Consider the following 27,492-nt stretch of genomic DNA (forward strand, 5'->3'; position numbering starts at 1 on the left):
AGAAAATAACATCTGAAACAATTACAGCTCCTAAATCTTCACTGCTCCACCACTGCAGCCTTCAAGGGCACCACACTAGTGACAGTATAAAAAACGGATGGACAAGATGAATCATTTAGATTCCAAAATTAAATTCAGAATAGCCTATATCAAATATTAACTCCACTAAATTTATTTTACTCCTCTGCTCCGCCATAAGGCCCTCGTCTAAGGATCAGATATTGGCAGCTCAGCTGAATTACAACGACGGAAGTCTCTGGAGATAATTAAATAATCATTATGTCATCTTTATTTCTATTTTAACCAGTGAGCATGTGCAATCAAAATTATAGCCTGGTCACAAACTGGGTATAACCCCAAATGACTGCATGGTCATTGATTCATTTAATGGAGTCCTGTAGAGGGCGCCAGTACACCCAGTGGTGCTCTGGCAGTCGCCTCCCCAGCTGATCCGCAGCTGAAGCCCTCTGAGGACAGCGTCTGCACTTTGCAGAGTATTTTCTTATCTGTTGCAACATGCGGAACAGTTTTTTGTTTTGTTTTTTTACTTGATTTAAAGAAAAAATTCAACACTCAGCAGCAGATAAATGACTTGTCAATACAGGGTTACAGTTTTGGGGAGAGGTTGATCTCATGCTGATGTCTCTTTAGACTTCTGCTTCAACCTGAGTGTCCAAATACCAGAAAACAATCTGTCTACTAATCTGGATATATTGTTACTTGTAAAGCTTACACACTTTTTATGATGTATAGTGCTTATACTGAATTAACAGTCACTTTGCACCAAACTACACGGCCCTAAAAGACGATTATCTGACATCACAGCAAACCCAGATTTGCTGATGAATCACACCGTGCGCTCTTTGGTGTTTTACAACGTATATTTGATCAGGATTCAAACTGTGGTGTTTGAAATGTTTCCCCATTTGTACCAAAAGTATAACATTTACTGCTGCATTGGGCAAAATATTACACTAATTAATACCATTTAATGGAAATTGAGTTGCTAGGAAACAGCTATAGTCCAGCTTTTAGATCCTACCAGTACTGATATTACAAAACACTTCCAACAGGAAATACTGAAAATGATTGTGGATCATACACATATTTTTTTGGCAGCGTCCAAAACTGCAGGGACTTTGGGGAGAATATTATAGATGTTGATTTACCTTTGAATCCACTGTATGACATGTAAGGATGTATGCCAAGAGATATGGGGGGTACTTGTGTGTTTTAAGCGCACTATTAATCGCAAGGAAGATGAAAAGTATTTCTTGGTTGCAAACTCACCCCCCACTGTTAAACAAGGGACTTGGAGACTGAGACAGGTGTACATATCAGAAGTAATGATGGCACAATTACAAATATAAAAGGACATTTTTGTTCGGAAATGGACACCTGTAATTTTGTATCTGGTTGGACGGACACATGCTTCTTTTTTTGCTTGTGCTATTTTCTTGAAATAAGGTTTTTTGACTCTCTTAAAGGTCCAGTGTGAAGGATTTAGGGGAATATACTGGCAGAAATGGAATGTCATATAATAAGTATGTGTGTAATCACCTGAAAATAAGAATGGTTGGGTCCTGAAGCTGCTTCATTCAGTATTTTTACTGGTTTAAATCTCCAGCTTCGATTGTTTTTGAGGGGAGGAGACCTCTGTGGATAATTCAGCTCATGGTAAAAACCTCCAGAACGTCTGGATCTTGCAGTGGTTCCCAACTGGTCCAGCCACAAGGTCCAGTTTAATATTTTCAGCGTCATACTTACATCTGGCCATGTTGTCGAGCTAGTTTTCTGTCTCTGTCGAGTAGCTGTCTGTTAGTCACTCACTCTGTAGCTGGAAATGACACTAAATTCAAAATAAAGTGTGTTTTTTACAAACTTGACATGTTTGTGAGTCACTTAAGGTCCCTGACCCACCAGCTGGGAACCACTGGCCTCGGAGAACCACAGATTTGTAATGTAAAACTGCTTTATTCAGTGTTGTTAAAGGTTTTAATCACCTTGTCAGTTTGTTTAGGAGAGGACTAGACCTCTGCGTATAATTCAACTCCCAATAAAAACCTCCTGAGCAAAGAACACTGAAGGAATTCCAACTGGGAGAAGATTCAGCTGGTTGCAATCTGCAGTTCTCACCACTAGATGGCACTAAATCTTACACTGTTTCTTTAAGAACTTTTAGTGGTACCTGCAAATGTTAAATGAGCTTATAGTATAATGTTTGTTACTTTGAAATGATCCATGTGACCAGTAATCACTGGGCTTGCAGGAGGTGAAACGTGTGGTCCACAGTCCATTTTTTAATGGGGATATTTCCCGTCACTAAATATGGCAACATTGAATTTAATGAAACAGGTTTCCTCGTTTTGCAGGAGCCCCCAGGAGCTGCCAGCAGGACCCCTGAGGGCCTGCAGGGACCCCATTTGGGAACCACTTAGTACCTCTTCAAAACTTAAAAAGTTATGTGTTGCTAAAAAGTTGCCAAAAACACGCCTGTGGCAGCAGCAGCAGTGTGTGTGTGTGTGTGTGTGTGTGTGTGTGTGTGTGTGTGTGTGTGTGTGTGCGCTCAGATAGACTAACACAGACATCTCAGTGTTTCACGCCAAAGAAATGTGCTGTAGCAGATGAATGTTACATGACAGACAGCATCTCATCCTCCCTGTCTGATAAAGGAGGCCATGGTGAAATGGTGAAACATGAGCAGACAGGAGTGTAGACTGAGAGCTCGGCGTTGATTGCAAAGGTCTGTCAAAGCTAGATCTCCTGAATTCCAATGGTCCCATCTCCCTCTCCGTCTCCCCCTCTCCTCCTCCTCCTCCTCCTCCTCTCTCTCTCACAGCATCCAGCAGCTGCGCCTCTCATGCCTTTCCTGACGCTGAGCGAAGCCTCCCATACAGATGAGCGCTCGAAGCCACGCACCTCTTGACGTAGCCACAGACCGGTTGCGGTGCCACTCGGTCTCCGTAGCACGTATTGCGCAACGTGACTGATGCTCAACTGGCTCCACGGCGGGCACATCCGGCTCCCACCGTCGCGTGAATTCATTAGAAAGTGGTCTCATAACAGCGGAGACAACAGCCGAGGCATCGCCGAGGTGCTGTGGAGGAACCATCCGCCGCTCCTCGCCTGGACTGGACCCTCCCCTTGTCATTGCCACCGGGAGAGATGAGTCGAGCGCGCGGCGTCGGGGTGCAGTCGTGATGTGACTGTGTGAGCGCACGAGCCTCCACCGTAGTATCGGCAGCTTGAAGACCGCCCAGAAGGTGCAAGCAGTGAGAATCGGTGTTTTCGGTGTGAAGCAGAGGTGATGGCTTCGTCTGACAGCGTGCAGGCAACGCAGCAGCGGCGGAGCGAGCCGTGACCACAGCTGGATTTCAGGAGCTATGTCCGTGGGTACCGAGCCTCCGTCCGCCTGCAGTCGACAGCATCAGTGTGCCCTCTCGGTGTGGCGCCTCGGGGGTCCTCGCTAAAGTCCAGGGACACGCGGTTCCAGCAGAGCGCACCTACCTGGAGCCGAGGAGAGGTTGCTGCTTGTTGTAAGGCCGGGCTTTCTGCAGCCCACTCCCCGCCTGCCTCCCCGCATCTTCCGCGGCGTCTCCGTGCCGCGAGCGCACCGCGTCCACACTACATGGCAGCGGACATCACCACAATCACTACCTGAGTCTTTGCCTCCCCGCGGTGCGGGCCATACATACCTTTACAGCTAAGACTAACATTAATCGACGCGTGGAATCGGAGCAGCGCTGTGTCTATGCGCCTCACTCACACCGCCCCGGAAAGGACTTCTTGCCATTGAGAGCTGGATATGCAGAGATTAACGTGAGAGGATGGATCTAATTATCTGTGTTTTGGGGCTGCTGGCGCTGGTCGTGGAGGGCATCCGTTGCCAAGGAGTGTACGGTGAGTGTGTGCAATGTGCTCCTGCTGAAATGTGATCATGACCTTGTAAAAACAGTGGTCGCTCATAAATCGCCACTCGTTCCCTTTTACGCTCACAAGGTCCTGCAATAAAAAGAGAAATGCATGCAACATCAACTCTGCCAGGGTGACAAACCAGGTCTGAATGTCATGTTTGACTGAGAGGCTCCAAATGCTGTCAGCAACCCTGAGGTTATACAGCAAATCGCGTGTGCAGCCAATCGTGCACAGCCCCCTTTCCTCATCCAATGCATCACTCATGATGGTCGGTGAGCGGGCTAAATTTAGTGGGCTGCATTCATATATTAAGACTCTGGTAGATTTGGCTTCTCTCAGACTGGTCACCTACATGTGATGTGTTACTTAGGATTCAAAGAGTGGACGTGGCACACATGTATTTTTCAATGTCATCATGAGGACTGTAATCTGTTGAGCAGTGGCATTTAGTATGCACAGTCATGAATTATTTTCATGCGTGGTGTCTCTATCTGCCTACCTCTTCCTTATGTCTGTCTGTTTGAGTCTGTCTCTGTCTTCTCCCTGCCACACACACACACACACTCACACACTCATCCACTTAACAATGAGCACACATTTCTGTCTCTTACCCTGTCTGCTTGTGCAACCAGTGGCACATGAATCGTCATCCTAGCAGCAGCAGCAGCAGCACTGTGAGGAAATAATGATTCATGTGCGCTAACATTGGGACATGGAGGAAACCTCGAGGTGCACAGCCCTGACCTGTCGGCGGTGACAGCGGCTCTTACCAAAGCAGAGGTTGCGCGGGGAGAATGCGAGGTCAAGTAGAGATGTGGGATGGTGTGTTTCAGAGGCTGTTGCCAAGCACTAAAAAAAGATTGTCGCCATAGTGTGAGTGTGAGTGTGTGTGTGTGTGTGTGCAGAGATGATGTAGCAATGAAAGGTTACTGTGAGCATGACAAGAACAGTCATGGTGCTGCACCTGACCAATGGTGCGCCAGGATTTTATCTATTCTATTGCTCCACAGGGAGGTGGTGAATAAGATAATAAATCACAGCAGCTGTTGCATGACTGCTCATATGTGCAAACTTAATCATATTACCACATTTTCTCCTTCTAACACCTGTTGCAGAGATATTTTTTCAGTGTCTAAAAATGCGTAGCGTACGCTCAGTGATTTTACCAAACCTCTAAGCACTCATTAGGCGGTGGAAGATTTCTACGTGGGGGTTGTTGTTTGGAGTTAGTGAATTCCTCCAGTTACGCATTAAAGCCCGAGGGCCTACCTCTCATCAAACATTGATGTCTCGAGAAATCATTGCGGCTGCTTGATTCAGTATCTACCACATTGGCCTCTGTGAGATATACATATATTCAGGGGAGACAGGCATGACGCTAACCATCAAAACTGATCACATGAATGTCAGATCAAAGCCGCCGAGTCTTAGTGTGAGCGAGCTGTCCATGCGACAGAGTGTGCGTGCAGATGAGGGTGCAAGCTCATTAGAAGGAATCATATCCCATAATGCTCAATGTGGTGTTACCATAGAGGTGTGTGTTGACTAGTGGGCTTATAGCAGCAGCAGAGGAGACGGGGGGATGTAGCAGATGCAGTTGTTTGAGCACTTAACTGTTTGTGCCTGTGTATTTGCATGGATGTTGTGCAGCCAGAAAACCCCCCGCTACTTTTTACCATCACTATGTGCTTCACCTTTTCTACAGTAAGTGTGCGTTAGCTAGGATTTACATATGTCCTGCTGTTTTGATGCTGCTGCTGTATATTCTGCTACTGCAAAGGAAAAGGGCTTAGATAGAGAGGCAGATACATAGATATTAGTTTGTGTGTTCAAACTTTGTGTATCACATTCCTCTAAATGTAGAGAAGCCATTGGTTCAGTCCTGTATATTCCTCATGTTTAGAGCCAGCCCAGTCACTGAAGGAAAATGTTGGTGATGTATGTTTCTGCAAACCATGAATACTTTACGTTTGCACTTTTCATGTGTATTATTGCAGCGTTTCTGAAGTGACATAGTATATTAGCTGACTTTGTCATCTGGAGGTGGAGGGGACAGTGGATGGTGTGACACCTAGACGAGACGCCTGCAAGCGGCAGACCAATCCGATTCATACCTGTGTTTTCAGCTGATTTTTAGACACCAAATCTGGGTGCTTTTTACCGAGACATCACTGCTCTCCTGCCAGGATAGGGGCATGAAATGCAGGTGATTTTTAGCCAGATACACTGCTTTTCCTATTGGGATAGTGGCATTACAAGCAGTTGTTTTCCACCGAGACATCACTGCTTTCCTGCCAGGAATGTGGCATGAAAAGCAGGTGTTTTTTTTACTGAGATATCACTGTTTTTCTTGCCAGGATAGTAGCAGTAAAAGTGATTGTTTTTACAGAGACATCACTGCTTTTCTTGCTGGAATATTGGCACAAAAGAGGAATGTTTTTTACCGAGATATTGCTGCTTTTCCTGCGACGATAGTGGCATTACAAGCAGTTGTTTTCCACTGAGACATCGCTGCTTTCCTACTGGCATAGTAGCACAAAAAGCGGTTGGTTTTCTACTGAGACATCACTGCTCTCCTGGCAGGATAGGGGCATGAAATGCAGGTGATTTTTAGACAGATGCACTGCTTTTCCTATTGGGATAGTGGCATTACAAGCAGTTGTTTTCCACTGAGACATCACTGCTTTCCTGCCAGGAAAGTGGCATGAAAAGCAGGTGTTTTTTTACCGAGATATCACTGTTTTTCTTGCTGGAATATTGGCACAAAAAAGGAATGTTTTTTACCAAGTTATCGCTGCTTTTCCTGCCATTATTGTGGCATAAAAAGGAGTTGTTTTAAATGAGATACACTGTCTTTTCCTGGCAGGATCGTGACATAAAAAGGAGTTGTTTTAAATGAGATACACTGTCTTTTCCTGGCAGGATCGTGGCATAAAAAGTGGTTGTTTTTTTACAGAGACATCACTGCATTTCTTGCCACAGTTGTGCTCCTCTAACTGGTTATTTTCAGCCAAAACATGATCTTTTCCCAACCTTAGCCAAGTGTTTTTTGTGCCTAAATGTGCCTAAAGTCAACCACAGTGTTGTTGGAATTTTCAACGTAACAGCTACATAATAACCTGCTAATGCAACTTATCTGTGGTTTGCAGAAACGTGCAATGCCAACATATAATGTGGCGATTGGGTTGCTGAAGAGTCCTGCACATCTGCAGGGAGGTGGTCTGAATGAAAATTCATCAGCAAGGTTCAAAAGTCAGCATTTATTATTGATAGTGGCAAAACATTAGCATGCATGTTATGTTGCCTCCCACTGTACTCACTGAAGGTTCTGACACATGAAGGAGAGGTGGGTGGGTCGGTGAAATGGAATGGAGTATTGTGCACCACAGGTGAAAGGCAGCGGGTGTGTGACTGAATAAAATGAGGGCTGTGAGAGGATAACACATAATGGTGCCAGTAACTTTGAAGTGGTAGACTTTCACAACAGGTTTTTATAGAGGGCAAGGCCTGAATTCTTTGCTCTGGTCATATCTTTGAAATCGAGGTATCATATTGTGCTGGATAGTCTTTTTTTTTCCACAGTCAAATCCATTTCAATAATAGCTATTCATATTTTTACCACTCTATTCTGTTTCTTTTTTTGTTGCGTTCAAAGCCTGAGCTATCACTTTCCTTCGCAGATTTCCAAATTGACCCAAGAGCAGACGAATGGCACAGTTTGCAAAAAAGGAGACTTTCAAAGATTATTCTTTATCCGCGAGCATCGGCATACGTCATCGCCGCCGACTAAATGGTGGAATCATGATGTGGTAATGAAGAAATCACATACTAGTGCGTTAAGTGGTGCTGCCAGAGTCATTAAAGAGGATTGATGAAGGCTAGTCATCCCTCCATGACTCCAGGCCACAGAGGGAAAAAGAGAGACACCACTAAAGTACAACATCTGCTCCACTCTTTCTCTCCTCTTTTTTTCCCCCTCCTCCTTTCCTCAGAGTGTGTCTCTCTATTCTCATCACTTTCACCACACACACACACACACACACCCTCCACCAGGAGATTGCTCTATTATCTCGACCTCTGCTCATCTCTGCGTTGCTCTCCGGAGCTCCAAAAGGCCAGTAGCTGCTCTTCTTTTGTACCAAATGGACATACAAACCTGCTGAACATCCTCAACTGGCAAATTACCTCTAATGCTGCTGACACCCATACTGCCCTAAATAATAATATCAAATGACACAATGGAACATGACACTTATGATAGCATGGAAATGTGTTTTTTTTTTTCCTGCTTGTTACTTTATCTGGAGATGTACCGCCTTCAGTATGTTCCCTTTGCATCAAAGTCAGTCGGTGACAACCTCCATGGGATGTGCAGATGTTCCTGATCTCGCTTTGTGTTATGCTACTAAAGAGAAAAAGTTCCTACTGCTTTCTCTGCCATCCCACTTCTCCCTCTCTGTCTCTCTGCCTCCCTCTCTGTCTCTCGCTCGCTCTCGTTTGCATTGAAGTCCAAGCAATTGCTGGGGTTTCTTTTCATGAGCCCCGGTTCAGTCGCTTTGGCTTCTAAGCTATGCAAATGCATTCTGCCAGTGAAACTAAAGCCGTCTTTGTTGGTTCTCAGAGGCCTCCTCCACAGAGTCCTTCATCATTCCCTTGGATCGGGACCCTCACATTTCCCACCGTAATGAGACCACGGATAACTCTATCTCTTCTCCTCCCTCCCACTCTCAGTCCCTACCTCCCCGCCCGTCTCTCTCCTCCGCCTGTCTCTCTCTCTCTCCCCGTTCCCCCCGGGGAACAGCGGAGGGACGTCTACAGTATGCGCGCTTCAATCAGAGGCAAATGAGGATATACAGCTGGGTACGGCGCAGAGGAAGTAGTTCGTTGCAGTAAGAGAGAAAAAGGCGCTTCAGATAGCACCAACTTAATCATACTGAATGTCAGTTCTCTTTGGACCGAGCCCTCCGAGACTGGCACTGAATATACACTGCAGAGACAATGTTTTAACTTAGAAGTCTGAAGGGCTCCTGCTGTGCTCAATATTCACCAGATAATTTGTCACAGTTTAACTTTAATGCTCCCATACAATCCAGTGATCGATACAGTTACAGTGAGATGTAATCCCGGCAGTTTCTTTAATTCGTGCATTAAAAAAGCGTGTAAAAATGAATATATGTGTATGATAGGACAGTCTTAGGTAGTGTCCTCATTTAGGATCCATGTGGCCTGAGGGTAGAAGCTCTTCCTGAGCCTCTCAGTGCTGGACTGATGTATCCGGTTCCTTCTTCCTGACCTCAGATCCTTAATGATTCTCTTAGCCTTATTCTCTGGTGTAAATACCATGATGCAGGGATGAGTCCTAAAATCTGGAAATGAGTTGACTCTCTGGTCTCGAAGTCACTTGGTGTCTTGAATAGGTTTTCGGTGAGAGTCTGTGGTTAACTGAAGCTTAGAGATTTTTATATTTTGTTCTACGACATGAAATGCGTCAGTAAATACCCCGCTTTTGAATTTAGAAGCTTGTCTTAAGAAAGGAAGACTTTACAGCCCAGTTGTGATGGTGAAGTTGAAGTCACGTGACTGCGATATAGTTTTTTTTTATAGCCTGGCATTAGCTAACCTCTGGTGATTGCATTTAAGCACTGAGTCCGTGTTTCGTCCAAAATTGTCGCATCTCCGAAATAATTATGACCTCACATTGTGTCAATCACATTCGCACACCAAGCCTGAAACTTTCGTCAGTCATTAAATTTTGGAACAGGTTCGATTTTCTGCGTTTTTCGCATCCGTCAGAGCCTTTGGAGACGTTTGACCAAGAATCAGTGAAGAAAATGTGGCAGCAGGACACAGCTGAGACACAGCTGACATAGATAGCTCACTTTCAGTAATATTGTTGTGTGTTGTTTGCCACGGAGTGTATTTTCTGCAATAATCTAAAATCCAACTGAAGAATTCCTTTGGCTTTTTGTCAAGTGAACCAGGGCAGAGCAGCACCTATAGTGCGTTCAGCTGAAACAACAACATTTTGCCTTGTGGTCTTGTTGGTGCTGTGTCCATACCGGGCTGTGATGTTCCACATCGAGGGTGCAGGAGTAGAAACTCCTGAGTATATAAGAGTATACCTGGAATATTCCTCAGGCATCTGAGGTGAAACAGTCTCTGCCTTTCTTACTAGCGAATCAATATGCAGCGCACAGGTCAGACCTTTGGTGATGTGGACACAGAGACACTTGAAGCTATCCACCTTTTCCACTGAGGACGTGTTGATATTAAGTGGGAGTAGTTACTTTGCTGCTTCCTCCCAAAGTCCGCTATCATCTCTTTAGTTTTGCTGACATTCAGGAGTAGGTTGTTGGGTTAGGTCTTGCACTTCTTTCAGGGAGACCTTTTCATCGTTATCTCTGATCCGGTCCACTACAGCTGTGTAGTCAGCAAACTTAATGATGGTGTTGGTGGTGGCTACACAGTCGTGTGTGTACAGGGAGAACAGCAGGGGACTCAGAAGGCAGCCCTGAGGAGCTCTGGTGTTAAGACTGAGGGTGGGAGAGGTGTGTAGGGCTCGCCCTCACCACCTGGGGTCTACCTGTCAGGAAGTCAAGGATCCACATGTACAGTTGTGTTAAATCCAAGCTCCGTGAGCTTTATGACGAGCCTGGAGGTAACTATGGTATTATGGTGAAACAGTTGTTTGTCAGTGTGGTGGATTCTTGAAACTACAACAATTTAGTATAGGCATTGTCTTTTCTAATGAAAGTTCTCATGAACCTTTTCAGTAGACAAACATAATGACACAAACAACCTGGTGCCACAAATCAGTATACAATGAAAAATAAGTGATAGACCAAACAGAAGAAAACAAAACAAATTTAATACATCGGGGCACGCAAAAAGCTACAAGCATGGTAAAGAATGAACAGATTGTGGTGTGAGAAAACAAAAAATAAAGTGGCAGTGTGTATCTGTATGTGGGGTGGTGAATTTTCCTTAATGAGAAAAAAAGTGGGAATATTTAGTTTTGACTAGATTCCTTCCTTTATATCCTCCTTATTCCTAAGTGTGCACCTTCACAAAGGATTATGGGTAGCACTTCTGATGAGATAGTGGAAGTGGTCAGTCCTATTTACAATCTATGGTTAGTCTAAGTGGCTAATCATGGTGACTAACAGCCAATGTTGGTTCTCAGCATTAGCAATTAGCGTTTTCTAAAATGTCCCCTCGGGGCTCTGGTACTTCACATCTGGAACGTTACCAACAACCAGACAAAGCTAAATTTGTTGATTTAACAACAGTGTGTTGAACATGCAGCCAGACAAAAAAGGATTGTACCTTCAACCAGTGATACAGTTTCTACCACCTACCTACAGAGAGGAAGAAGTTGCCACCTGTACTGTACAGTGTTACTACCGGATCTTCCTGTGTTGAAAAAAAATAAATGCACTGACCTTTCCTGAATCAATACAGGACATATAAGGAGTAATAAAACTGAACAAATTATGAGAGCGGAGAAGCTTTGAATATCAGAATTTGCGGAAGAGAATGAGAATGACACCTAGATCTGCCACTAATAAAAACCTTTAAAAAAATTATGTAAACTGTGTTGCTAAGGCACACGAGTGGAGCATTAGCTGGGAAATATCAGGTTTATTCAGTTTACATGGAGCTAAAATGAATCCAGAATTACGTTAAATGTTATCTGAATGTATAAACACCGGTTTATAAGTCGTAAGAAATCAAAAATCATCTTTTAGAAGACGTAGATGTTTACTATAAGCTAGCTCAGGCTCTGTTAAATTCAGCAATCTATTAGCGTAGCAAGGCTAATGTGCTTGGTGAAAAGGAAAACAATCACTTTGGGATGGCTGTCAGAGATCATAGAGGTAATATCACGTTATCCTGTCTGCAGTGTAACAGGTGGTGTGATCAGGGTATGAAATTAACAAAATATTTTGGGGGCAATTTTGGCCCCCACGGTCTAAAAAATGGGGGCATTTTCAAAATGTTTGGGGGCCATCAAAAAATTGTAATTATGTTCTAACAATAAGCACATGAAAAGCAAAACCAACTAAGATAGTGTCTTCACTCTTCAGTAGAAACCACTATAAATGAAACAAATAATGGGTTACATAAAGTTATGGTTGCAAAATATCACTCAGATTTCCTATAATTCAACCAGTTTAAATGTAATGATTTAACCATTAATCCACTGATAGCAGAGCTAATGTTTCACCACATTACAGTTACTTTTACTGTTAAAAAGGCCAAATTACTATAAATTCCTTAGATGTCATCCTGAAAGTAAGTTAATTTAAAATTTAACATTCATTCTACCTTAATTTTTCATTAATTTGTCATTGTGTTGACACAGATCACCCAAGAAATGGTTAATTTATACTTATGGTACAGCAAAGCCCCCTCCCCTTCTCTGTCAGATTACTCTCACGTAATCAGTGCAATCTCGTTGATTACGTCTGGAAAATGAGTCGTAGACGTGACGGTAAATTAATTTAATAAAAATAAAATTATACTTCTTATACTAATTATACTACTAATGTCAGATTGCAACACTGTTAAAAATATAAATACATATATTTGTTTCGAAAACTTGGGGGCAATTTTGGCCCCCGGAACATGGCTTTTGGGGGCATTCTTGGATAAATTGCGGGCCAAATGGCCCGTGGCCCTTGCTAATTTCTGACGCTGGGTGTGATCCATAGATTTTATTTCCCAGTCGCTCTAGAAAAGAGGATTAGCATACCGTTAGCTTACCACTACCATTTGAAAACAGTGCTGGAAGTCATGTCCATAATTCATGCAAGGTACCATGGGGGCTGAAAATAAGGTGGATGCATCAAAAGAGGCAGTGTCTGTCAACAATTTTAACCATTCAGAAGGATGTGGTTTGTTGGCTCCTCCAATGATGGAGAACCTAGCTCAATGCTTTAATGGATAGGAGTGATAGGAGAAGTATAGGCCTTTAAAACCAAAAGAAGGTCAAAACTGAGGCGACAGAGGACAACATATCCTGACTTTCAGTCCTTGGTTTGGGTTAACATCCAAAAAACACTGTATCCTACATTTAACTTCCTTTAGCCCTCTCTGCTTGGTAAATGCCCACATCTTTCTTGTTTGTGATGCAGGCTTTCTGTTATATATTTGTAATCTCCATGTCAAGGTGGAGATGAACCGGATGACATCACTATGACATCATCAGGGTTATTTCTCAGACTTGAGAAAACTCCTCTTGATTTGCAGAAGAGCTGAGTCATCCTTCTCATTCGTTTAAAATGAGCAAAGTGACCTTTTAATTTCATCTCTGTGACTTCCTGTTTGGCTGTGAAGCCAAGAGGTCATGTCGTCCATGTTTATGCGAGGTGTGTGTCTGTTTTGCGGTGGTGACACACTCCACTGGAAGGATGCCACTCTGGGTTTTGCCCTCTGTCTGCCCCCTTTAACTGTTTTGGAAGATGTGGCCGTGTATAGTTTGGCAGTGGGCGAAATGGAAAATGGAGCTGTGAGCTTTATGGTTGTAGCAGGATTTTAACAGCACTGACAGCTGCTGCAACGTCCCCTGCACAGGAAATAAGCAATTCCATTACTGTTTTCTTATGCATAGTACAAAGATAGAGTTGTGCACAGCCGTGATAAATGGAATATATTTTTCTTGATGATTTGTGTTCAAAACTAAAAAAAAAAAAAGAACGTATACTGTAGCTGTGGCTACTCTGCACACATCATGAACAGCTGTAATACTTTCTTCCTTCAACTGTGCGGATTTGGATGAGTTCAGGAACACAATTTACCTCTGGATCATTCAAGGCCAAATCCCCACCGCGGACCAAAGAAGCTTATTGTAACCTGGCTGGCTGCTTCAACTGTTAAGCCCACATCCCCAAACCCTGAGCTACTTGTCCCGTTCTGTACAGTACTGAGGACAGAAAGCCGCTGCTAATGATCTTGTAGTCATTCATTCATTAAGTCCCGTCCCGGTGCACGACCAGACCCGCCTTGTGCCCTGGTTTGTTTAGAATCAAAAGTAATTCTGTTCTTTAAATTAAGTCCAGTATGGCCTCTCACCTGTGCTGAAACAGAACTGATGTTTTTCTCGTTGTCTCCCTCGACATTCTGATGAAGTGGCCATTCATCATCTGGATCATTAAAAACAAGATTTAAATCTTAAATGTCAACCTTGGTCCTGGTGATATCGCCTCATTGGCTGCAAGGCTTTTTATCTGTAGTGATTTAATTTCTCATAATAGTGTTCATTTCCTCGTGTTGACAGTCACGTGGTCCAAATCCAATGAATTAAAGCTACAATTTCTTGCTTTGAGAAGACTAACTGGTCAACAGTGCTGGTGCTGTTGTAGTATGACTCATGGCAGATGTAGATGAAGATCAGAAAATCAAACATAAGGGCATAAAGAAAACATTTTCATCATGCTGTTTTGCTATTGGCTCTTGTCCTCATCATTTGTAGCAACACAGACAAGTCACCAGAAAAAATATTAGCATCGTATGTATCTGCAAACCATTTCATACATATCATATCGAGACTTTGTTAATGAGAAATGGAGGGGAAGGTGGATGGGGTGACATCAAGGAGAGATACAGACAGCAGACCACTGTTAGAAACCAACAAACAACAAAACTGGGTGTTTTTAGCAGACTTTTATCCCCCAAATATGTTTTTTTTCCAACGACCCTTTGCTCTTTTTCCAGCTGGCAAAGTGGCACAAAAATTGGTTGTTCTTTACAGAGACATTGCTGCTTTTCCAGTTGGCATTGAGCTCCCAAAACGAGCTATTTTAAGCCAAAACATGATCTTTTCCTAACCATAACCAAATGGTTTTGTGCCTAAACGGTGTTGTTGTAACGTAAAGGTTCAACGTATCCACCACATAATAACATGCAGCTCTAACATGTTTGTGGTTTGCAGGTGAGTACAATGCTAACATTTTTGTTTAGCGATTGGGTTGAGCAACAATAGCCGGCATTACAGTAGTCTAATGTTTTTCAAGAAGGTGATGGGCTGGTTAGTAGGGCTGTCCCCTAATGGTCGACCAAACATTAGTCATCCCGAAATATCATTTGTCTGCATAATGTCATTGGTTGCCTAGTCACAGAAACAAACAGACGTGAAGCTCTATTAGGAGCTGCTCCCTGTCAAAATAAATCAAAACCAATATGACTGGACCATGTGGGAATTTAATTTGAAAGGACAGACACAGGAAGTGTCCACGCTCAGCAGTCAGACAGGAGTCAGGTTAATTTCCAGGGCTGGTACCTGCGGTTATTCCACAGGCTAGTTAATAACATGTCGGACAGGAAATCCAAAGTGTGGGATCATTTTGAGAAGGTGAAGGACGAACCCAAGGTGATATGTAAACTCATCTTCATTGGTCGACTACAAACATGACGTATCATCTGAAACATGGAAGTAGCTACATGCCCATTAGCCCACACCGTCATTAACAGGCGGCTCGCTCAGTGTGTGACGTGCACTTGGAGATAAAATATAGGCCTATATTAATGAAGGTTCATTAGTACGGTTTGTATTTCTCTGTAATGTAGCACAGTGTTAACAATGTTACTGATACTATTCTTTCTCACACCTTCAACTCAAACCACCAAAATATATCATTTAATCATTACATTCATATCAGAAACATGCAGGAGACTAGTCCACTGATGGACCCTGATGACGACTATTGGTCAGCTAGGAAAATCCTTAGTGGGGGGCAGCCCTACTGGTTAGACTGACTATGCCTAAAAGACAAAATGTCAGTAACGAGAGTGTCCTGATGGCGTAGGGGTTTAGGAAGTGTTGCTGCCAGAGACCTCTGTAGCAAGTCATCTTTTCCTCTCCTTCATTTCCTGTCTGCTCTATACTGCATAGTATCATAATAAATAAAAAAACACCCAAGAAAATGTTTTTAAAAAAACACCAGGAACATCAGCTGCTCACAAAAGACTGTAATTTGAAGCTACAACATTAGCATAATGTCATGTATATTCAACAGTTGGTGATTTGCATCCCTTGAGAGTTTGATCTAAATCTGGACGGACCTACATTTTATGAAACACTGAATCCTATTTTGAAACTGGTTTCAGTTTGTAGTTTGAAACTGCCAATATTTAATCTATAATAATGCATCATATTTTATAAAGTGATGCATAATCGTATAGCCTTGTCCCCCACGCAGGTGTTTTAACTTAAGCTCCTTAATTAGACCTCTTCCCAGGGCAGACAATCTGAGTTTGATTGACATCTCCCTCACCTTTTAGTTGAGTCTGTTGAGTCTGTTTGGGCGGGGCAACTCACCCTGTTATGATCCTCATTAGAGTTTGGTGAAATGATGTAATTCCCAGCGTAGCTCCACCCAATGCACCTGGCGCGGTCTAATCAGCCGCAGTAATTGGAAACACCTGTGTGTGTGTGTGTGTGTGTGGAACTTTTGCAAACTAAGTAGCAGCTCCAGCTGTCAGATAAATGTAGTGGAGTAACAAGTACAGTATTCACCTCTAAAATGTAGTACTTCCCAAACACGTGCACTTGCGATTAAACCTTACAGTTCAAAACTGAAGTGAAAGTGAAACTTATCTTTGCTCTCTTCAAACCAAACTCCATTGACAAAACAAGCAATTTTATCTCACTGACTGCAGGAGCTGCTGGGCTGCCGCTGCCTTGATCAGATAGTTTGTTTATGTTAATGTGTGACTTTGGTACTTTAAAGTGTTAGTTCGGATTCACCAGAGTCACACAATACCACAAACAAATTAACTGATCAAGGCAGTGGTAACCCAGCAGCTCCTGTGTCCAGCGAAGTAAAATGACTGTTTTTGTCAATGGAGTCTAGCTTAGAAGAGAGCATAGATAAGTTTCACTGTCTGTTCGGGAAGTACGGAGCACACGACTGGATAAATGAGGCTTGAATTATACTGTGCAACTTGTGTGAGAGTTTGCGAACAGCTGTTTTGATATAGTTTTGCAGTTGTTAAATGTGGACCCCTATGACTTTAATTCATCAAGAATTTTCTCAGTTTTTGGATTCGTCGTTCACCGTGGAGGCATGCAGGAAAAGCACCTTTCTTTTCATGAATTCAGTGGAACACGGGGTGAGTAACTGATATACAAATGATTATTTGGGGGGTGAAGTGTTCCTTTAAGTCTTGAGTAAATGTAGTTTTTGTGGTTGACCAAAAAGAAAAACTGACCATGAGAAAGACCTGGGTAGAACTCAGTGCAAATGTAGTGTAGAAATTTGGGGAGATCCTAAACCCTTCCACCTCTGTGGTTGCTGTAGCAGCTCCAGTTTCTAAGGAGAAACAATTAGAATTGTAATTAAAACAATAGAGTATAAACTCTATAGGCTTAAGCATGATCCCCTCATATGAGCCGGAGCTCTGCTTTGTGTTTCAGTTTTACATTTTCTGTTTGATTTCTAACCACTAACTCACAGTTCAGTCGCACATTCATTAACATCTCATCACATATACACTATGTCGCCGAAATGCCACTTACTGGATGTTTTTAGCTTTATCCCGCTGCTTCACGATCCTCCGTTTCCTCCAACAAACGTTCATTCTTTCATTATGCCGTCATGCCTCTTACATGCATTACAGTTTGGCCGCCGTGTCAGTACTGTACACTGTATGTGACTGGATAGACAAGACTGTATGCAAGGAGCAAGGCATGCAGCCGTACATGCTGTGTGCTGATAAGAGCGGACCGAAATCCCTTTAGCCAGGTTTGTGCACAAAGAGAAGGAGCAGGAACATTTATGCTTTCAGAGAGGCTGAGAGGCTCAGGCTTGTGTTTTTTTTTTTTTTTTTTTTACCTGTTTTATAGCTAATTTAATGACATGTTAATTAATGTAAGACTTAACTGTGTGTTAAGATTCATTTTGTAAATTGATTATTCATAAGGTGTTAAATCGTCTCATAAACTTGATCATTTATTAATATCAAGCTAGTCTTATATAATCCATTAATACACGCATTAGATCTTGATGCATTAGTTTTGCATTTAAAAACATCAATTGTATACCCTCATAGAGTGTTACAGATTTTTCTTAATGAACAGGCGGATTAGCTGCTAAGATAGATCCTTTTAAGTGTCTGCTGTGTGTTTCCGTATCTGGAGTTAAAATTTCCATGATTGGCATCACTTCAAATCACAGAGAATTATACATGCTAGCCAGCTTCAAAGTGACGCAAATGATGAAAGGGGGCTCATTGAATATGAATGTCTCCTCCTGTCTTCCCTTACGCATTTCAGTCAATTGAATTGTCTTTGTTAAGCCAAACTGGCAGGACCCGCATTTACACACATAAAGTACAAATCACTCAGCAATCCCAATAGGTAGCTGACAAGAAGCAACAGGGCGCCTTTTAGCAGTGCGGCGGAGGAAATAAAGCAAAAAGCGAAGCCAGGAGAGGATTGGTACGTTTGGCACCCACAAGAGGCTAATGCCAACCTTCAACTATGTCACTTCAGCCCACACAGGCATCCTAAGTGCTGCTCCTGTGAAGTGATGTCTGTTGTCATGGTGACAGTATGTGAGCCTGGCATTGCACGTCCTCTGACTTCCCCGTTGCCTCCCTCGCTTGCTCCTCCCCCCTCCTCTCCCCTCCCCAGCTCTCCTCTCGCTGCCTACCCACTCGCTCATTCTCTCCTTCCCCTCACATGCCAGGAAATCAATCGCTGAAACAAATGTGAAGTGATTGCAGAAACGAAAGCTCCTCGCAGCAGCCTTACAATTGTGCACGAGAGCAGATGAGATTGCCGCGAAGGGAGGGGTGGGCGCATGAAGGTTTGGAGGGGCAGAGCCGGTGTCGGGGGGGGGGCTGAATGTGTCTCTTCAAAAATCACCACCATTTCAATGCTACTGCAGGAAGGGGCCTACTTATCTTTGCAGCGAATAATGCCTAAGCTTCTCTGACAAGCAGGAACAGTGGCCAAGTAAATGTGTTGACAATGACGCCCTCAGTAGTCCCGAGCTCCAAAACCAACGCCAGACAGCAGGGGGGCCGCGCACACACCCCTGGACAAGACCATCACATCAGTACCACCCCACCCACACACCCCAACTGAAAAAACACACATGCTGTATTTTCCCCTCTTCTCTAGTCATTCCCCTGCTGGCTAAAGAAAACTGAGACTGTTGAGTTGCAGCTCTGCAGAGGCACTGTGAAATTTCAACACAGATGAACATGCAGTTTGTCGGCGTGTGTGTGTGGGAGCATGTGTACTCCTTTTCTGCGTGCGTGTGTGCTTTTCCATCTATCTAGGGCAATACTTTGCTGAGATATTAATTTAGCGATGTGATTTATCACCACGTTAACACATCAGCCCTTCTGAGCATCATAGATGCCTCAAAGTGCCTGTGAACATGTGATGCAGTCATTACGTGCACTTTTAAACTCACTACCATTTATAAACGCTTATCTAACTGCCTGCTGAGTATTATTTGGCTTTCTGTGTAACCCTCAATAGTCTCTGAAAACCTTATTCTTCTAACGGGAATTCACAATGTAATAGCTAATCTCTTTAGCGTTATGCTCTCTTCATCTCTCCGCCAGACACAGTATATCCCAAAGGCTGTTACACCCATGGGGATAACCTCAAGCCGTGTGCTGTCAGTTAATGGCTTCCTATGGCAAAGCAAGCAGAGTTATCTGGAGTAGGCAAAGCACGTCTCCGCTGAGATTTCACTAAGTGGAGAAAGAAATCTCAGGGCGAGATTTAATGCAGATGTTGGCGCTCTCGCCCAGTTCTGATTGTCTGCCGTCTACCTTCTCGTCTTTATTCAGGCTGCTGCAGCAAAAGCTTTGTAGTTCATAGCAGCAGGAGTTATATTTGCACACTGTAGGTGTATAGGAAGTACTTTTCGGGAGTAGCCACAATAAAAAAGCTGTTTAGCAGTTTTGCCCGAGTGTCCTCAAGGGTGCATTGTCTTAGAAATTCAAGCTCTGGCCGTCAGTTAATAGCAATCCAATGTGGCCCATGACCCTGTCTATATGTGTCTGCACAGCATGCCTCTATTTGGAGAGCGTCTCCCTCGCCACAAACACTGAAGAATCAACCCACGCTTTTTTCGCCTTCAATGAAATTCTCACTTGATTTGGTTCACTCTCCCCTGGCCTCAACAAAGGCTTCCGTCAACCATTCATGGCATGAATTTATTTTTTGCTTCCAGCCAGTTGCTTTTATCATTATTATGTTTTTATTATAACAGGCAAATCAACAACGCATGTGCCGTAACAGAAGCTCTACCAAATCAAGAGATATTAACACGAGTCAAATAACTGATTAATTCAGAATTTGCTGTTGCATGATGAAACTGTATTTTATGCATCACGAGTTCTTGCAGGAGATGTGATGCTTTTCACATCTTGCCGTTCTGTGTGATGCAGTGAGGTGACGCATGTGTTAAGACCACTCATGTCAGAGCAAGAAAGGTGTGAATTTGTAAGCTTTCTTCCATTCTTTGAAGAAAATAAGAGTCATCAGGCAAAACATATTTCTTTTTTATTTGATAGGATCACAGAATACCAAAATAATTAAACAAAATGTAGCAGGTGGTAAACTGCCCATTCCTCTTACCAAAAAACCTCCAGGTCCTGTAAGCTCTTGGGCTGTCTTGCATGAACTGTGAGTTTGAGATCTGCCCAAAGTGGCTCAATGATATTGAGGTCAGGAGCCAGTGATGGTTGCTCCAAAACCTTCACTTTTTGCTGCTGTAGCCACCGAAGTTTTGACTTGGTCGTGTGTTTTGTCATATTGAAAGGTCCATGTACGTCCAATGCGCAGCTTCGAGAATGATAAATGCAAGTTGTCCTTCAGTATTTTCAGATAACACTATTAATCATTCTGCCATCAATTTTGACCAAATTTCCTGCACAGGAAACCCAGAACATCAGTGAGCCACCTCCATGCTTCATAGTAGGGATGGTGTTCATTATTCTTCTATTAGGCTGGTTGACTTTTTCCTTTAAAAGACAATTACACAGCTTTAATTTGAAGGAGTGCATCGATTGTAAGGAACAAAACATTTACTGGGAACAAGCCTTCTCAAGTTTAGGGGAGGCTTATTGGTTTCCATAGAACTCATTTTCATTCAGACATCTCGAGGTGAGAGTTCAAGGGGCCCCATGAAAATGGCCCTACCAGTTGTTTCCTTAGAGCGTTATTCAGCCCACTTTAGACAAGCTATGCCAACATGGTTGCTACCATAGTGGGTACCAGAGCCTCTTCAAGACAGAAATGCCAGCATCCAATTGTTCTTGCAAGTGGAGAGGCCAGAGATTGTATCATGGTGGCCATGGCCCCACCCGGCCCCTCCTTTGGGGCGCCACTGGTTCCTGGAGTTGAAGAACAAACAAGAAGTAGAAAGCTTGCGTGCATATTCATGTGCATACAGAGAGACAGGATCTTGGCCGTCCTTTTTTTACTTGTCTTTCATGTCACTCAGATGTATTTCATCTAAAGATGAGTGAAGCCTCAAGCAGGCCTCCTCAAATGCCACATTCACAGCTTGAGATGATCTCGCAGCCCTTTTCATTATTTCTGCTTCTCCCCATTTCCTTCTGTTTTATTTCCATGTGCCCTCACGTTGCCTTTTTCCTTTGCACGCAATATTATCACTCCTCAGGTTTTGGGTGTGTACCAAATGCCTTAAAAGAGTGGCATCATCTTTGAGCAGTTAAGACATCTTGAAAACAAGGAATGGGCTGGTTCGGCCTCTCCGGTGACCCTTCATTGGCGTGATTACCTTGAGAAGTTGCTAAAAAAAAAAAGGTTGGAGCAGAGTTTATATCCGTTCACTCTTGGGTTGTAATCAAAGGTCTCTGTGCTAAGCAGAAAAGCTTTCCTAAACAGCAACTTTTTCTGGAGCTTACAGCCAGACTCGCCATAGATTTTGTCCTCCAAGCTTAATTGGGTGTAAGGTTGATTGTGTGAAATTGCAGGTCAATAGTCGATCTATAGTTGATTGTTTGGGGACTGCTGTGCTGGTCCTTTGGATCTCAAGGAGAACTCACTGAATTTTGCTTTCATATTTTAGGGCTGTTTTCTTGGTTTTGACTCAAGTATGAAAGAAAAAAGAGAAAAATGACAAGTAGCTCCCAGAATAATTTCAAAACTAAACTTTAACCTCCTGAAACCTGAGCTTTTGTTTTGAATACATTTTTGATTTCTCCTAGCTTTTTGGCATGAGTAGGACCTGATAAGTAAAAAAAAAAATTGAAGCATTTTCTTTGAACAGTTTTGTCAAATGGGGATGTTGTGTTTATTTTCAATAGTCACAAGTGTGTAATAAGTATAAAACAGTTTGTGTAAATGTCTGAGCATTGTTGTGCAAAAACAAAATAGCAAACAATGCAATGAGTGAGGGGTCACTGTTCAAGTCTTTAACTGTTCAAAACTGGTCATTTCTGTGCTTGAACACAGCCCTGCAAAAACAAAATAGCAGACAATGCAGCATAATTAAGAGCCTTGTGATTTGTTTGTTTTTTACTCTGTATGAATTTTCCTTGCTCCATACTCCAATCTAAGAATGTCCTTTTGTCCGTAGGAACAGTCCGTCACAACTAATTGGCCTGTTTGCAATGCTGGTATAGGACAATATTAAAGTCCAGCTGTCCTCAAACGAGATTATAGTAAAGTCCCAGTGTGCTTAAACGCGTACTTCCCAATTAGCAGCATCTTAGCTTGTCCCTGTTGCTAAAATTAGTCACATTTGATCGTCATGTCAAACTGCAAATGATAATAAGCATGAATCAAGTTTCAATCGCACAGTGAATACCGGGCTTAAGTAAAACAGAAGAAAGTATAACGGTTCATTAATGCTTAATGTTTGATACGGAAATGGAGAGGGACTCTTAGCCTTCTGTCAGTACTCTGCGCTCATTTCGTCCATATTTTTTGCAAGTTTTCTGAGAGCAGCCGTACAACCGGAGATCATGGAGGCAGTGTAGTGTAGTTCAAGTGAGATACAAACATAGAAGACAATGAAGACATTTAAATATTGGTGGAACAAATCGCTAATAATAATGATATATATAAGTAATATGTTGTGAAATTATGGAAAAGATTTCTCCGTCCACATGTTGATCACAGACCTACAACACTGCCTTCTTTTAAAGGTATAACATTATGACCTCCTCCACTGTCGCCGTGTTTATCCTTGTGTAAAACTGACTCCGCCCTATAGTGCCATTTATTGGCTGTATCTATGCCATAATAATGGACGCAACGACGTACAAGGGCAGTGGCGTTTACAGTGTTTGAAAGGGACGTATCTATTTTCGTATGTAAAGGGAGTACAAATGAGCCCTAAGGTGCAGCAAACCCAAAATGCTGTGTCCTATGAGGACACCGGGTCCAAGACGTTCCCTAAGATCCAAAGTTTGGAGAAACGTCATTTAAATACCCACCTCAAGGTTAGAATTTGTTATATTGTGGGTGTATTTACCAAATGTAGTCATTTCCTCTCTGGCACAGGTGAGTTACAAATACACAGATATCACAGATTTATCAGCTTCAGTAAAAGAGAAGTGGAGCTCCGGGCCTTTTCATCACGTTATTAAAAGAAATGACAAATCTTGTATAATTAAAAATGTATCACAAAATCGATTTCATAGTAACGTCTGGCAAAGTATGATTTCCCATCGGCCTTCGGGCCCCTGTATTAAGGCAAGAGGAAATATTAAAGTTATTAACCTGTGTAGGTAGATGCAAAAAAGAAAAAAGTTTGAATGCATTAATTCCAGGATGTTGTGTTTTAAATGAGTTTGGTTTGGTCGCTGTATGTGTTTGGTGTGCTGATGTGGGACTGTGTAGTTATTAAAGTTTGTTGGTGGGGATATTAAACAGCTAGAAATCCCAGCTTTTGCCACAGAACAGAAGACTTCAAAAACAGCTTTGAAATGCACCAATAAACCTCAACATATTAGTGGATCGGCAGGTCCTCTCGGCTCATCAGAAGAGCCCATGCAAATCCAGTAATAGCTTCTCTGAATGCATTAATAATGCTCTCCAAAGAGGTGGAACCTGGGTGGTGTTTCCATATTGCTATCCATATTTAAATCATAAGCCACATATCAACACATGCTTATAATATTCATGAGTTCTGTAGCAGCCGATCCAGCAGGAGCAGAATAGTGAAATCTGGCTGCGCCCCCTCTGCAGCGAGAGCCTCCTGCAGTGAGTGTCTTACACGTCGGTGTGTGCGTAGGTGCCCCGCGTGCTCGTGCATGAATGTGTGTATCTGTCTGTTTGTGTGTGCATTCCCCTGTGGGTTTCTGTGATGCTACCGTGGTAATTGGATGTGTGGCGCCCACCAAAAATCCCCTTTAGCCCTGGGCAAGCGCTCTTTCAATCCCAGCATGCCTCTGTGGAAAGCACAACCCAAAGTAAGGCTTATTCTTTCAACTGGCAAACATCAAATGGTTCCCCTGTTCTCTCCATCACAGCCTCTGTCTCTCTGCTCTGCTGTAGCATCAGAGGAAAGCCCATTAACATGTAATGACATGGCCATACACATGCATGGTGGTCGCAGAGAAACGTGCAGCTGATGATGCACTCCCTGCTCACCGCAGTGTTCCCAGTTAATAACTGTTGATTTTTCTGTGATAATTATTTTGGGAGGATTGGATTGTTCTGTCGTGGAGCTGATACAGCTCAGGGGCAGCTGCTCAAAAGTATCAAGAGTGTTAAATTATCCCTGATGGTTGGGGATGAACCTAAACTCCGGCATCATGCTGAGTTTTACACAGTCAGAATTTCTGTTTGGGAATGACGAACAGCTACAGCAAACTTTCATCATGGGAAAAAAATGGCTGCAAGCTGACACAACAACATTAGCATGTAAATAAGCAGGAGAATCAGCAATTAACTGATTTGTATAGTGTCACATTATCATACTAAATATCCATTTAGCGATGATAGATGAATCATGGTGACATGGCATGTGAAGTTCTTATAGTTGTGATATTCCAGGGTTGCCATTTTGATTATATTCATTATCTGTTAGACTGAATCAACATGACGTCCTGTCAACAATAATTACTTTCGTGTAGACATGCAGAGGTATGTGACATCGGCAAACTTGTTTTTTTCTGATGTCATTTTAGCCATACAGTAACTGTAACATTTAAAGAGATATAGTTAATCAAGGTGGTCCAACCCAGGGATGACAGTGCGAGCGTTTCACTTGCATTTGCGACTAAAAATAGGTGTGTGCGAACTGTAAAAAATATTTAGGGGCACATGTGCGCATAAAAAAATCAGCCGATGCAGCCTATATTTTTGTCAATGAAAAAATATGATAATCTAACCACAAATGTTGGAGGAACTCCAACCGCCTTCCCTCTTCCCTCTTCCCCGTGTGACACGGTTATGGGCGGTTTTCCAAGCCACTGTCGGCACAATGAATATAAGTCCCACTGTCGGCTGGGTGGAAATAAGTCCTGCAGAGTTTCAGAGGACCTGGAGAATGTTTAGGATAGTAATAACATTATTTAAGATAACCATATTGCAAAGATAATATATATAAGATAATAACATTAAAGACCAAATTAAATTGCAATACTTTTTCAAAACTTGATGATTTTACTTTTCTGTACATTTTGTATACAAATTCATTAAATAATTTTGCTTGTAAATGTCTATTTGCATCACGTTCATTACGGAAAACACATTATTTGATCAATTTGCATTGTGCCCCTAAAGTTCTTTGTTCGCTCCTTACTTTTTCAACTTAGGAGCACATGTTAGCGTCAAGCCCTGCAACCTGTCTGACGTTTCTGCTGTGCTATTTCCTGTACTGTGTTGCTTTGCTAGCGTCTTTGATAAACCGAATCTACCAACATGGAAGCCAAGCAATGTACTGTTGATTTGGAATATGTTCTCCACCTTTACCTTATGCAGTTTAGTTTTGTCAATGGAAACAGATTTGAGGCAGTGTTTGCTTAGCATCGTTTCATTTTATGTATGTTAGATGGGAGTTTCTACATAAGTGTTACTGTGAACTAATTTTGTAATACCATCATTAGACTGAGGAAAACCTTCGGAAGTTCTGGAAGTAATAAAGTCGCCATTAATGCGGTGGCGTCTCCCAGCAATACTTGAGCGTTAAAGTGCAAGCTGTACTAAGAACTGTGCAATTTTCTCCTTTAACCTTTACTTTCTATGTTACGTTACTTTTGAAAACATTAGGACGAACTTGTGCTGTTCATAGCTGACAAATTTCAGCGTAAAAGAAAACATTGTGAAACAAGTAACATTAGCTTCGTTGACACTGCTAAGCTAACGTAGCTAACGTTAGTGGGCTAAAGTTGCGATCTGGGGCTGCTGTGGTCCCACACCAAAAATAAACTCAATCATCTTACTGTGGCGCTATTGTGAAATACAACTGTAATTGCTCTGACTAGGGCAGTGACCACAAAGTCAACATCATTTGAGAGGCATTAAAAAAAACATGTACAGTGCTGTCTGGCTTTAACAAATGAGTGTTAATCTCTCAGCCGAATGTGTCGTGGTTGCTTGTAGAGATGGCAGCTGTTGAAAACACAAAGAGGACATTGAAGTGTTCTTGCAAAAGCCTTTAATTTCACCTCAATTTTAAAAGCAGTGAGTGATGTTTTCTGTTAACCTTGGAAAATGTAACCTTATTTGGCTGTCAATTACATCCATGTTTCATACCAAAGTTTGTCGTCAATTAGCTCAAGTAATTTAGAAAGTCTACAACCTTTGCTGTCGCAGACACTGATACTTGCCACTGCAATAATGGCAGAGCTGTAAAATGGCGGAAAACACAAATTGGTTGCTGGATTTGTCTATTAAATTGGTGATTATTTACACTATATGGAATGTTTGAAAATAGCGACAAAATGCTAGTACACCTTATCAGAGCTGTTAGATGTCTTCAGGTAGCTTGCTTTGTCCAGCTACAGTACAAGACCCCAAAGTTTTCAGTTTCAGGGCTGCAGCAAATGATTTTTTTTCATTATTGATTCATTTGTTAGTGTTTTTTAAATAGATGGATTATCTACAAACGTCTACAAAATATCAGAAAAGTTTGAGAAATGCTGTCACATTTTTTCAGAGATCAAGATGGTGTGCTTAAATTCCTTGTTTTGTCCGACCCAACACCCCAGAGAACTTTTCCCTGTCCAACAGCTCAGACTGCAAAGATTTATGAAAAGTTTGTGCAGTGATATAAAATGGATAAAAACAAATACTGACAATTGAGCAGCTGATACCTTTTGGAAATGTTGGTTTGATAAATGACTTTGGGGACTGGCGATTAATTTTGAATCAGTTTATTATAGATTAAACTACTAATCTTTTTACTCGTTTTCATCACTTAATTATCGTATCAATTTGAGAAAAAAAGCAAATCCTCATACTTTAGAGGTTTGATATCGTTAGTGATGGCAGCGTTGGTGTGTCAGCCACCTTCATCCAGCCTGACGTATCACAACAATGCTGGATGGATTGCCATGACATTTGGTAATCCCCTGACTTTTCCTCTGTCGCCATAATCAGGTCAACGTGTCCACCTGCCCAATGCTGCA

The 27,492-nt window shown here is 42.4% G+C and overlaps 1 protein-coding gene across 4 annotated transcripts in view; it reads left to right on the forward strand.

Annotated features, from left to right (window-relative positions):
* Positions 1 to 2,871: 2,871 nt before the first annotated feature.
* LOC117270807 (MAM domain-containing glycosylphosphatidylinositol anchor protein 2) overlaps positions 2,872 to 27,492 on the forward strand; it is a 337,292-nt gene continuing 312,671 nt past the window's right edge. For all 4 annotated transcript variants that reach the window (XM_033648706.2, XM_078173655.1, XM_033648709.2 and 1 more), the window contains exon 1: positions 2,872 to 3,900. In XM_033648706.2, coding sequence (XP_033504597.1) covers positions 3,828 to 3,900 — 73 coding nt within the window. In that variant the 5' untranslated portion in view covers positions 2,872 to 3,827. The remainder of the gene's footprint in view (positions 3,901 to 27,492) is intronic.

This window comes from Epinephelus lanceolatus, chromosome 13 (assembly GCF_041903045.1).
Source record: "Epinephelus lanceolatus isolate andai-2023 chromosome 13, ASM4190304v1, whole genome shotgun sequence".
NCBI lineage: Eukaryota > Metazoa > Chordata > Actinopteri > Perciformes > Serranidae > Epinephelus > Epinephelus lanceolatus.